The sequence below is a fragment of the Ambystoma mexicanum genome, chromosome 2q (genome assembly GCF_040938575.1).
Source record: "Ambystoma mexicanum isolate Mex_15411 chromosome 2q, UKY_AmexF1_1, whole genome shotgun sequence".
Lineage (NCBI taxonomy): Eukaryota > Metazoa > Chordata > Amphibia > Caudata > Ambystomatidae > Ambystoma > Ambystoma mexicanum.
Window position 1 is genome coordinate 306,693,350 of NC_090924.1, and position 12,527 is coordinate 306,705,876.

The 12,527-nt window shown below is 47.1% G+C and overlaps 1 protein-coding gene across 4 annotated transcripts in view; it reads left to right on the top strand.

The window, feature by feature from the left end:
* LOC138569359 (uncharacterized) overlaps nt 1-12,527 on the top strand; it is a 1,262,132-nt gene that overhangs the window by 608,109 nt on the left and 641,496 nt on the right. For all 4 annotated transcript variants that reach the window (XM_069647272.1, XM_069647275.1, XM_069647274.1 and 1 more), the window contains one exon: nt 6,515-6,605. In XM_069647272.1, the coding sequence (XP_069503373.1) occupies nt 6,515-6,605 (91 nt within the window). The remainder of the gene's footprint in view (nt 1-6,514; nt 6,606-12,527) is intronic.

The following is a 12,527-nucleotide window of genomic DNA, read 5'->3' on the forward strand; positions in this document are numbered from 1 at the left end:
TGGGTAGATGAGCCAGTTCACATTGCTCCCGTAATCAAGCGAACAACTATTTTGAAGTTAGGTGAATTGGTGGAATTGGTGCACCATTGTTTTGTGAATTAGCATAATGTGGGTGAATGGGTTTCGCCACAGATGTCAGCAGGCCCTCATTTTTAATAACTGTCCATGTGGTAGAGCTCACTGCTCTCGTAAACCCACAATGTAGGATCTGATTGCCTTGCCCTTTTAAGAGACGACCCTGCACTGGACTGAAGGGGAGCACAAGCCAATGCCTCTCGAAAACCCCATATTCTCAAAATGACCCTCGCGTGGGCAAATGGTGCCCAATGTCACCTATCAGCAGGCAATGCTCATGTGTCGGGGAGTTCTCTGTGATTTACCTGAAATAAAAGTTTGCGAGTTACAAGAGAGCTGTTCGGCCTAGGAAGATGAGACAGGTCCGTTTCCTACAGAGCATTTCGCACATTCCTTCTGCTCCCAGGAGCCGCTGCTGGAGACCTTCTGAAAATCACCATTTGTTCGCTTTCAAAGCCCTTTCCTCTAAGTGGGTGGTACAATATTGGACTGTGGGTGAGGCTGCGCACTGAAAAGCCTCAATGATAGCCTGCGTGCTGTGTGCTTGGAGCCGACTATGCCCCATGGCACTGAGAGTAATGCACAGGGCTGTGCCACTTTATAAGGACCAAGTTAGTGATGAACTGGGCTGTGAACCTTTAAAAGTGACCCTGCTGACATACACTGCTCGGTTTGCAAAGGGAGGGATAGGGTGTTTGAATTAATCATATTACTTAACATAATTCTGAACAAGAGTGACCGAGATCTGTAGCCCCTGCCAGCCCATGCAGAATAAGTCTGTGCCATGCATACGAAATGCACGTACTATACCTACGCCTGCCATGGAAATTGCTTTAGCAGCTCACATTACATACAACTCTGCACCTCCACCCAGCAACCTCTCCAACCCGCCTATACCCACAATACTAAGACAAAGACTCAATACTTGCTTGCTTGTTTGAAATTCGGTATATTGTCTTTGCTGGTGAAAGTAGCATCATGTAACAAAAAAGTCTGCTGCATGCCAGAGTCACATACTGCGTGACAACTGCGACGTCAAATACTGATGTAGAGTAGGGTGGGCATAGCAGTCAGTAGCAGAGCTAGAGCACACAGAAGGACCCAGTCCATTCAGATAACCTGTATGACCAACAGGCGCAGGTGTACGCCCCAATAAAAAGCTCGATCACACTGCACGGGCATGGTCCAAGTGAGAAGCCACCCGCCCCCGAAGCCTTGTCTTTTATATATAAATGCACTGCTGCTCCTATACATGCATGAACTCATTTAGCTTCTGGAGTCTTGTGTTCAGTGCGCGCTACATGAAGGTATCATCGTTATGAAAGACCCCATTAAGTAAAAACAGTCTATCATGTTAATCTGGACATTTCCAGTCTCTGATGCATGTGTGTGCTTTGGGTTTTGTAAAAGGTCCCGCATGCGCAGTTCATCGCCAAGCGGAAAAAACCCAGGATGGGGGGCGCAGGTATCATTGGGCGGTGCTGCCCTGAAAGGCCTAACCATGGTATTGCCATTACTTCTGCAGCTGTCAGTGGGCAAGTGCCCTTTATGGCACATAGGAAATTGGCACATGTCTAATCCTCAATTAGATAGAGAATATGCTCACGGTAAGTTTGCCCTGCATTTTGTGTCTCATGTGTTTCTAAAATCCAACAGCAGGACGGAAGAGAACATGCTTCCAGGATAAATTCAAGCAAAGTACAAAAGCCTCAGTGGACTCTCTTGCACAGTATCATTTAAATATGTCTATTTGCATAAATGGTAGGCATGAATCCACTGTCCCTGTATTAGGGCAAGCTGAAGATGTGTTATGGCTGCAAGAGGCAATTTCAACATATTTGAGTCCCCCCCTTGCCTTACACAATACAGGAGTGCTGGAGCATTCAGGATACCAGGAGCGGCAGCACTGGCGTGTGCACGATAGCGTGATTACTGACTGGAAGTGCTGGCGCATGCAAAATACTGGGACCCTGGAGCATGGAGTTGCCATGAGCACTGTTAGCAGCACACACATGACACCGGGCATTACCAGCACATGCACTGTCCAGGGAGTGCCGCGGCCAGATGTATGCACAAATACCCATCATCAGCTACAGATCATGAGTAAAAATCAACCCTTACTTGACATTTGTGATTAGCCAGAGGTGCCAGAGCCAGAGAGCACTCTGCTGCTTGGCCTGGCCTGGCCTAATGCAGCAGCAGCATTTACATCAGCCTACCTGCAAACGTCCACAGAGCACCTGGGTTAAGTAATTGTTTGAAGAAATTTTCCCATGTAAGGGTATTCATATCTCTACTACAGTGCCCACCGAAAGGGGCCTTCAAAACTCTATGCATCATCCTGACAGGAGCGTATTTGAATAATTGGCACAATTATCGGTCTGTCCTCCTCACAACGCCTAACAAACCAACCATTTGGGTCACTCAGGTCTGCAACACTGATACTAATGCAGGCTGACAAACCAAATCATCTCTGCGGCGGAGGTAGGACTATTACCCAACTAGGCCCCAAAATGTGCAGTGATCGCCTTCTGAATGTAAGAGAAGAAAATATGATTCAGTGCTGTACAGGTCTTTCAGGCCTTGCTTCTCCTCCAATTCATCAACCTTGATTTCTAACTACAGGGCCTGCAGTCTTTCACCAACACCCCACCCCCTCATCCCGTGCACTGCCCACCCCACCACACCAAGTTCTGATCCATATCCAACAACCAATCCGCCATCTCATGACAGCATTCATCTATCATAGGCCCTTGCACTGTGACATTCCCACCACAGTGACAATTGCAATGAACTCTAACTTTGCTAAATGCATTTAATCATATGTTATGTAGCATATCGTTAAATACTTGTTGTTAAAGTGTCTGTCCTCCACTATTGGAATGCAACAAGGATCGCTGGAAAAGCATAGGTAAATCCCCTACCCCCATGCCTTCATGTCTCAGCCTCCTTGTTTACCCCGCTCAGTTTTTCTTCTGCGCTTTGAAACAGTTTGCTCTGCATGTAGCGCTTTACGCATTTACAATTAATAAATGCAAGATACCAGCCCAGGAGTAGTATTGGGACATACGGGAGACAGGGATTTCCAGGACATGTGGGATACTGAAAATACTGTTACTGTACATGCAGGATGCCAGTGATCGCTGCACAGATACTTATTAAAGAAAAAGGCAAGCACTTTGATGATGATTTAAAAAAAAGCTGTTAACAAGCACAGCAACAGTGAGTGGAGCGGTCCTAAATTGCAGGGTGCTTTCCAATGACTGATTGAGCGGGGTAGGTAACCAGGCCCTAAAACCCCCGCCCACCAGCACTGAGCAATCACAATCCCACTCCTCTCCACCGTCTGCAGCCATTCCGAGGCTCGAGCTCCAACACTGCCGCCCACCGGCACCAAGCAATTTATCTATTTAATAATGCACTAACCTGAGTAAAATACTGCCCTGCTCCACTCGCCATGTCAGTCGCCATTGTCAGATTCAGAGAGCAATCTCAGTCAGAGCAGTGCACTGAGACATGAGGTCTCCCGCCTGCCAGCTGTGGGCAGCCCTGCCCCTGCGCAATGTGTGCAGCACATCATGTGATGCAACATGAATTCGAGTGAACACAAACCAGGGCCGCAGACCTGACATGCGCGGTGCTCTGTCCTCAAATGTGCAGGCACAAGCCGGCCCATCCTCAACCCTAGGAAGAAATGAAATGTGTAGCCAATTTCATGCAAGCCACCCAGGCCGGCTCAGGCTGGATGTTCTTTTGTTTATTTAGGTATCCTTCCGCAGTTCCGCTAAGACCTAAAGAGGCCCTATGCCTCGAGGCCTACCGGGGGATGTCCCGGTGTCCCGGTGGGCCAGTCCAGCCCTGGGAGCAGGCTTCATGCTGTGTCTTCCAAACCTCTGTTCTTTGTCTTCCTTAGAGAAAAAGCGTTTCTGAGTGTGAGACTGACTCTCCTCGCAAAGGACATGTTGGATTTCCATCTCACAAAAGATTAATCTTCCTATTTTTAACCCTCCACCTCATCCATCCAAAATGGTGCAGAGGTTTCACGGTCTTGACCTCAAGAGGTCTATGAGTTACTTTGCCTCTCGGACAAGGGACCTAAGGAAGGATGACCAGCTCTGTTTTAGCTATGCTGGGTCACATGCAGACAGGGCTGTTGCTAACGGAGCCCTGTCTAGGTGCATTATCCTCAGCATTTGAGAGTGCTAAGATATGGCTGTAAAAGAAGTGCCTGGAGGGCTTAGGGCTCATTCCACCAAAAGCCTGGTAGTTGTCTCTGCCCTGCAGACAGCTGCCCCTTTTTGGACATTTGTCATGTGGCTACTTGGGCTTCTTTGCACACATTTGCCAAGCACTATTGCCTTGTTACCTTGTTGGGTTAAGACGCCATTTTATAGTAATGGTGCTACAGAGTTTCCTGTTATGGGGGTCCTGTCCTTGCTCTCCTCCCTTCTCTAGATTCTGTACTCCTTAGGGAGTATATTTAGGAAGAAGTCTTTGTGGTAGGAAGGAATCCACTAGAAGAACAAATTACTTCTCTCTCATTAGTACCCGACGAGGGACAATCAGATTGTAAGATGCAATCTGATTGGCCCTGGCCGGGGCTTTACCCGACCAGCAATCTCTCTCTGGCCTTCTTTCCCTTTGTTCCCGGCGAGGGTGTGTTGCAGCCCCTCAGCCAATGAGGAGGCTCGGAATGGAGTAATCCCCGCCCCGAGCAAGCACACGGCTGGAGGCTGCCATCGTCCCCCACCGTGGATTCAGATAAGTGTTTTGTCCCTCCCTCCCTCCACCCCCCACACCTCCATCCAAACAATCCCCTCCCTGCCCTCCCAACCCCACTTACCTTTTTGGTCTTTTTTCGAGAGCGAACACGCTGGGAACACTTCTGTCCCCAGTGCTTCCGCTCCCGATGGCCGCCATGGAAAGGGAAAACCGACTCCGTTTTCCCTTCCCCAGCGGCCATTTTTTTGACAATTTTCTTTTTTTCTGTTCCGAAACGCCAGAGCGTGTCGGAACAGAAAAATTTTACTCTTAGCACCCCGGTCTTGCGGGCCAGGGTACTAATAGCATTAAGCCCCTAGACATGGGGGCATTACTGAGTCAGGTAAGGCCCCAGGGCCTTCGTTAAGGCCCTCGCTTTGCTCTGCCCTGTAACTATGAGCACCGGGGCTTAACCTGACTCAGTAATGTCCCTGCATCTCGAGGCTTTTTGCTTAAATAATATTCTTTCTGATGAATTGGTCCTTACTCCCACAGATTTCTTATTACACTTCCAGCTGTCCCCTCATAGCGGATAGCTTGTTCACATCTTGTTGTTCTTTCGTCCCTCAACTACCAACTGCTAGAGAAAAAGGCGTAATTGAGGTCATGGAGCTCTGCTGGTTCCATACATACTGCCCCCGACGTCACGTCCTGCGTCATGGGCATCCACCAGTGCTCAGCGGAACTGACACAGAGACACATTGTGCTCCCCGGTGACAGAAAGTTTTCTGAAAGCAGCTGGCAGTGGAGAAGATATATCTAAGATGGCGGATCTTTTGGAGAAAGGGCTAATTCATCATAAAGAACACTACCAAGAAATGAATAATGTGGTTTTCTTCAGTTTATTTATGTTATGTTATGTTAAAGGATATTTAAACTGCGCACTATCATCACTGGAGTGGTCCCCTTGCGCTCTGGTGGGTATAATGTGGGCGAGCCTGGCAAGGCCCTGGCCGGCCCAGGCTCCAACAGGGGCTCCAGCCCGACCCTCCTTTCGGGCCGGTACCCCCGGATGCCAGGGCCTGCCACGGGCCCCACCATGGCTGCCCAATGCAGAATAAAAAAGAGCATTTCTTGCCATTTTGCTTGCGCCATGCAGGCAAAATGGAAACAAATGGTCAAATATGAAAACAAATGAATGGGCATTTCTTTCCACTTAAAGAAATGCCCATTTATTTTTTTCCACATTTGACCATTTCTTCCCATTTTGCCTGCCCTGCGTGGGCAAAATGGGAAGAAAGGCCCATATATGAAAAATAAATAAATGTGGCCCTGATGGTGGCCTGCCAGGGCCGCGTTTAATTATTTTCCTTTTTCTGGGGGAGCCAGGGATTTCATGGGCTCGGCCCCTGGTGGGCTCCTAGAGCCAGGCCTGGCCCCTAGGCTCGGCCCTACCCATGAAATCCCTGGCTCCCCCGGGCTTCAGTAGGGTAAGTTAGTAGGACTGAGCATTAAAAGCGCAAGAGAGCTGTGATGTGCTGTTGGCAGCTTCAATTCGGTTTACACCGTTTGCTGAGCTTAGGTGTGTTTCTGGGTTGCTAGCCATCATGTGCAGTTATGCGAGGCTATGTGTGGTTTGTTTTGTTGTTACAGAAAAACTAAAATAATCTGTGAGTTTGAAATATCCAAAATGAAAGAACATTTTTATTTGTAACTTTCTTTTACATTTCTGACACAGTGCTCCTTCCACTTGGAACCTACAGACCTTCAAGGAAATGGGCCAGCTGTCCTACTTCCTGAACAGCAGTATTATTAAAAGTGTTAATGGGGTGAGTGGATTTAAAACCATGAGACATTTGTCCAACCCTTTGTGTTTAATGATGACTTTGCATGGGGCTTGGCGAGCCCAGAGAAATCCATAATGGATTGTTTTGGAACATGTATGTCAATACCATGTGAGATGATGCTAGCTAACCCAGGCTACTTGCATGTTACCCTCCTTTTTGAAGCTGTCGGTGCATTTTCTCTTGTTGTCATGTATGTTGAATGAGCATGTTGCCGCGATAAACCACAACACCATGAATGATAAAGCATTCAGCCATCTTTGTTAGGAACTCTCTTAGGAAGCACTAAGCCTTTTACATCACTGGTGTGGCTCCTGCTATCGGTTTCAAGGGAGCTTGGTAGTCGTACTGTGAACCCTACTGGCTTTGAGCAGTTTTTCAACTGGAAAATACTGTCAGTAAAATCTCACCAGCAGCACTGCCACTCATGGTAATCTGGCCCTGCTTTACAATTGCTCTGATTCACTAAAGCACTTGTTAAAGCATGGTGCCCCAAAGAGTGCATCCTAAATTAAGCATTCCCTGTAATTGTATGGATGGAATTGGTTCAGTAGTCGTATGCGGAGCTGAGAATGGAGTTAGCTGCCTTCTTTCTGGATACTATGCTCAACATTGCAGTCCATGCATGTTGTTAATGCACACTGACCACCCCCAATCAACCATTCTGCTATATGTCTGCTATGGTTCACTGTGATCAGTGTGAGTAGATGGAGAGCCTGTCTCTTTCAATAAAGGCTTCCTTGCCATAGAGTGTCCATGTGACATAAGTAGCAGATCTGGTGCAAATGGAAAAGTCTGCCATTGTTAGCGCAAGCAATCCTTGATATTGTAAAAAGGGACAGTATTGAGTATGGGCTCCCCCATCTGCACACTGGCATTCCCCATGGAAATGAGAGCCCTCATTTTGTATCTGGAGGTCCTGTCTCGTTGCCCCGACTTGAGGCTGTGTGAAAATGCCCTACTCATCCCAGGCAAATGGATTCCTGCAAGCTTTCGTTTGCTTGTGTAGTGGAATCTGTGGACGTGCAGTCGAAGGATATTCTTGTGAAGGAAGTGGGGCGGAAATAAATACAATGCTATGCAATATCACATTGAATAACACAGGTTCGACAACGAGCCATTATTAAGAGGTATACTTTATCAAATGATACAGAAAAAGGATGATGTTTCTGCAGGTAGAAATACTCGATACATGCAAAGTCTCCTGGGGTACTTTTATCACATACACTCTAGGCTTTCCCACAAGGCAAGCTCGGGTGACTTACTCATGACCCAAAAATTGCCAGGCAGCAGGGTTGGGGTGGTAAGGGCACTGGCCCAGGTGTCCTTGGAGGTTTGACCATCTGTTGTCTGCCCCAGCTGTTCACTTAACAGGAATTCTTTCTATTTTTCTTTGATTTGTATTTGTATTTGTATTTATTTCGTTTATATAGCGCTTTATACCAAAGCGCTTTACATTATGACAACAATAATACACAGAATATAATAAAAGAAAAATTGAAGCAAATTACAAAAATGAAACAAGCCAACAAAACAGTATGTAGGGCAATTTACCTTGGACAATAAACGAGGAGCGAAGGGGGAGGAAAGGGGGAGAGATGTGGGAGACATGACAGGGGAATAAGAATGAAGTTATTAGGGAATGGGAGGAAGCGTAAGACGAAATGGAGCGGGTAGGGAGAGGTAAGTAGGGAAAAGGTTGGTGAGGTTAGAGAGAAGTAAAGGGAGGTAAGGAGGGCTGTCAGGGTGGGAAATGGAGAAGAAGAGATTTCAAAGAGGCATGGAAAGAGGAGAAGGTGGGGATGGAGCGGATAGAGAGAGGTAGAGAGTTCCAATGTAGGGGGGCAAGGAGCTGAAAGGAACAGAATCGAGAAGAGGCACATGGGGACGGGGGTACTGTAAGTAGGAAGGGATCAGCAGATCGGAGGGAGCGGGAGGGAGTGTAGAATGTGAGGTGAGATGAAAGGTAGGGTGGAGCGAGATTGTGAAGAGTTTTGAAAACAAGACAAAGGAAATGAAATTTAAGTTGGGAGTCAAAGGGAAGCCAGCCAAGATGAGAAAGCGAGGAGGAAATGGAGCCATGAGGAGCAAGAAGACAGAGGGTTCGGATGGCGAGTGCTAGATGGATTTGAGGGGAGCAAGATGGGAGGCACGGAGGCCAAATAGGAGGGAAGAACAATAGAAAAGACGAGAGAAGATAAGGGAAGAGATTAATAGTTTAGTGGCATGGAAGGTGAGGGAGGAACAGATTTTTAGTAAGTGCCTCCATGTTAGGTGAGCAATTGTTGCAATAACTCCATGACAGAAAACCGTCCCAGTATTGTTTTCAAAATCTTCATTAAGCAAGCTCAGAAAAGAGCGGGGAGAATGTGGGAGGGACTACTTAATGGTTTGACGCCTTGCGGGCCATTCGAGGGATAAAAAGGCAAATTCTGATTTCCGCCCTCTAATATCATGAACAGCCATAGGTGGAATCAATGTTGCAGGCCGAGTGATGCAGTGATTGCAGTTTTGAAGTTGAGTTCTCTTAAAACCTCACAGAAATACAGCTTCAACAGCGGCTCTTGTGTCTTATTGCGGACCAAGGAGTTTAACTTATGCCAAGAAGGAGCATTTCCTATTTATTAAGCACTTTAAGTGCTTCTTTGTTTGGTGGATATTTTCTCCTGATTATCTACAAAGTGAAGTCATGAAAATTGAAGAAAGTATAAACAAATGACTGACATCCAGAAGAGAAATAGGGACGGAAACATTGTTTTTACAAATCTGGCTAGTATTGGCATGAAGGGAGTGAACGGAGGATTGCTCAGTGGTAATGCGCGGGTCAAGGAAGCAAGACCACGCTGACCAACACTGGTTCGAATCCTGGATCGGCGCTAAAAAAAGACATTTATAAAAAAAACAAGTGAGCTATAAATCCCTGCACTTGCATGATCCGAATGTACAGGCCTAGTAGGATCGTTCTCTCGTTGCCCTGTTGCGCCTTGAGACACACACGTGTATAGGCGCATTACATTATGTGCTTGTTAGCAGCATCTGCAGACTCAGCTAGTTACTGGGTGTCGCTGTGTGAGTGCATTCACCCCTTCATCATCAGGGCCAGCTCAGTGACTGGGGCACTCAAGGACTCCAAAGGACACACAAATCTACCCATTCCAATTGGTTTCTCTACTCCTTTAGTAACCAGAGGCTGCAGGCTCTGCTGGTTAGCTGAACCCATGGGTTCAATGCTTCTGTCTCTTTGTGATAAGACCGTGTAGCGATTAGTAGCAAGGCTCTCAGGAAGGAAACGGTCCTCGAGCTGTTTTTGTTTTGTGGGTCAAGCGAAGAGAGCACAATGATCTGCCCCCTCTGGTCAATGAAGAAATCCGACTTGCAAACATTGGCAGACCTTTCCCATCAGAAGTGGTCTTCGAAGGATATGATACAATCTGTCATAGATTTGATGAGTCAACTTTATGCAGCTTCTTCAGGACTCATCACCAGATTTGATGAAGTATAGGTGCAGGCCCTTGAATTAAGTAGAGAATCTGGAGGCGAGAGAGTGCCTCAGGTCCCAGCTGTATGGTTGCAGCCATTCAAATATTTTCTGCCCTCCCAATTAGTGGTTTCTGCCACAGTCACACTTTGCCTGCTGTCTTCTGAAGCTTTCACTAAGGTGTGGAATCAAAGTGAAATTCAGACACTTTTCAAGCATTGGGCCATATCTGGTTCTGGCAAACCCCATCTCACACGCTCCACGGCAGGTAGAGGCCATGACCATGCATGGAAACATTTGTATCCCTTTCATTCTCGTGGGACAGCTAGCACTGATGTAACACACAGGTACCTATTAGATACCCATCCAGGGTGCTGCAGGATGTGCACTACTATGTTCCAACACAAAGGCTGCCATTGAATGCATATACACACATGCCACCTTTGTGAGGTTCCTCACACAAGAAACATGGAGCCTTTTGGACTCCTTCAAGATTTTAAACCTTGCAAGGGCACATTCAGAATTGCATCCTGGATGAGGCCTTTGAAACTGACAAGAAAAGCAGCTAAACCAGTTGGAAAGTTCCAGAAATGACAGGGTCCTCCCACCATATGTATCGCTTACACATTTCCATCTCACAGTCTCCACTACAGAATACTGAAGCTCTGGTCTTTGGAGTGGGCTAAAGAAAACCTCCACTACCCTTCTGGCTACCTCATCTGGCATCCACCTGGGGTGGTTGCAGGAGTATTTCCTGCTCCCAAAGCAAAGTAGGGGAATCACTGGCACAAAGTCAAGCTGGGTGGCTGTGCCTCACAGACTTGCTGTACTTTAAACATCCCTGCAGCTGGCACTACTGTAGTCCCGGGTCAAAATGGTGCATGCCGACAGAGACTTCATACACCCTATTGGAGGTCCCACATTAACTAGAATCGGGAGAGCCCCCAAGAAATCCACGCAATGGTGTCTTTACCCGACAAGGAAACAAGGCAATAGTGCTTGACAGTGATGGGTAAGAGTGCCCCATGTGAGCATGCGCAGCAGCACACAAGGAAGAGATCAGAGGTGGGACAGTGCAAGGCACAGATCTCGTAATACGCCACATCTCCACTGAACCCCAGGTTCAGTGGTCTTCACCCTCAGCCTGCCACCACATTTTGTCAGGCAGTTTGTTTTTCACGCCAGAAAGTCAGGGCCATTGAAGTGATTGAGTTCCCTGAAAATGCATCTGAAACCTTTGTAGTCGATTACTGTCAGAGGCTAGATTTTTAAAAAACAAAACTTTCATTGCAAAACCAATTGCAAACCCCATTATTTCAATGATGTTACTTCTTTTTTTTCTAATAAACATAATCTTCCAAATTGGTTTTGCAATTGCTTTTCTGAGATATAAACCACACTAGAAACACCTTGCTCTACTCGACAAAAGCTTGTCCGCTCACCCCTCAAAAGTAATACAAACAATAATTAGTAAGAAAAGAATTCTTTATGAAATCATGAGTAGTGTATTTTTTCCTGGCTTTTATTTATAACCATCTCATTGCTACCATCCAGCTCTGTGGGCCTCATTACGACCCAGGCGCTCCCGTAATGAACGGTGCTGGTACGGGACCGGCACCGTTCATTACGGGATGCCCTATTACAAGGTCCCCTTGCGGGACCCACTCAGAACGTCCGGTCAGACCAGGCATCCTTAGCGGGTCCCGCAAGGGGACCAGGGAGCTAATAACTGCCCCGTTATTAACGGGCCCGTTATTAGCTCCCTCCCCATTCCCATTGAGCCCTCTGAGGGCTCAAATGGGAATGGGGATGGGTTTTTTCAATGAGGAATTACTGGGTCCTCCAAGGTTGCAATGGCCCGGTAATACCTCATTGAAGGAACCCGGACCTTGAACCCGGTATGGTGGCAGCCATGCCCTTTTTAAGGGCTTGGCTGCCTCCATACTCGTAATGAGGCCCTGTGTCTTTATAATTGTTTGTGGTTTTATCAAGCTCCTTCAGAGTAGTATTTGAGAGGTGGCCTGAGAACTGACTCACTCTGAAACCCTGGCAAAAATATGGGTTTCTATCAGCTAGTTTGGGGTTCCAAGACTAAAATGGAGCAAGCACTACTCGACCTGTGCAGGTGAGGCTCTTTCCCAGCCATGGACGGGTTCAGCTAGACCATTCCCGCCATGTTGAATTTACACTGGGCCTTTTAGTTCATTGTTACTAGGATCCTCAGCAGCAACCCAGGAATCTGAAAGTAAAGGATGAGGCAGCGATTCCTGTGGATTGTCTAGTTGCTACTTAATTGGATATTGCAGGTCCCCACACACCCCTGTGTCATGTATGGGATCTGGTCCAGTGGAAGTACTCAGGTTTTTTTTCTCCAATGTATACTCTGTTGTTCACCATGTAATTTATACCACCCGAGTAGATCATCGGAA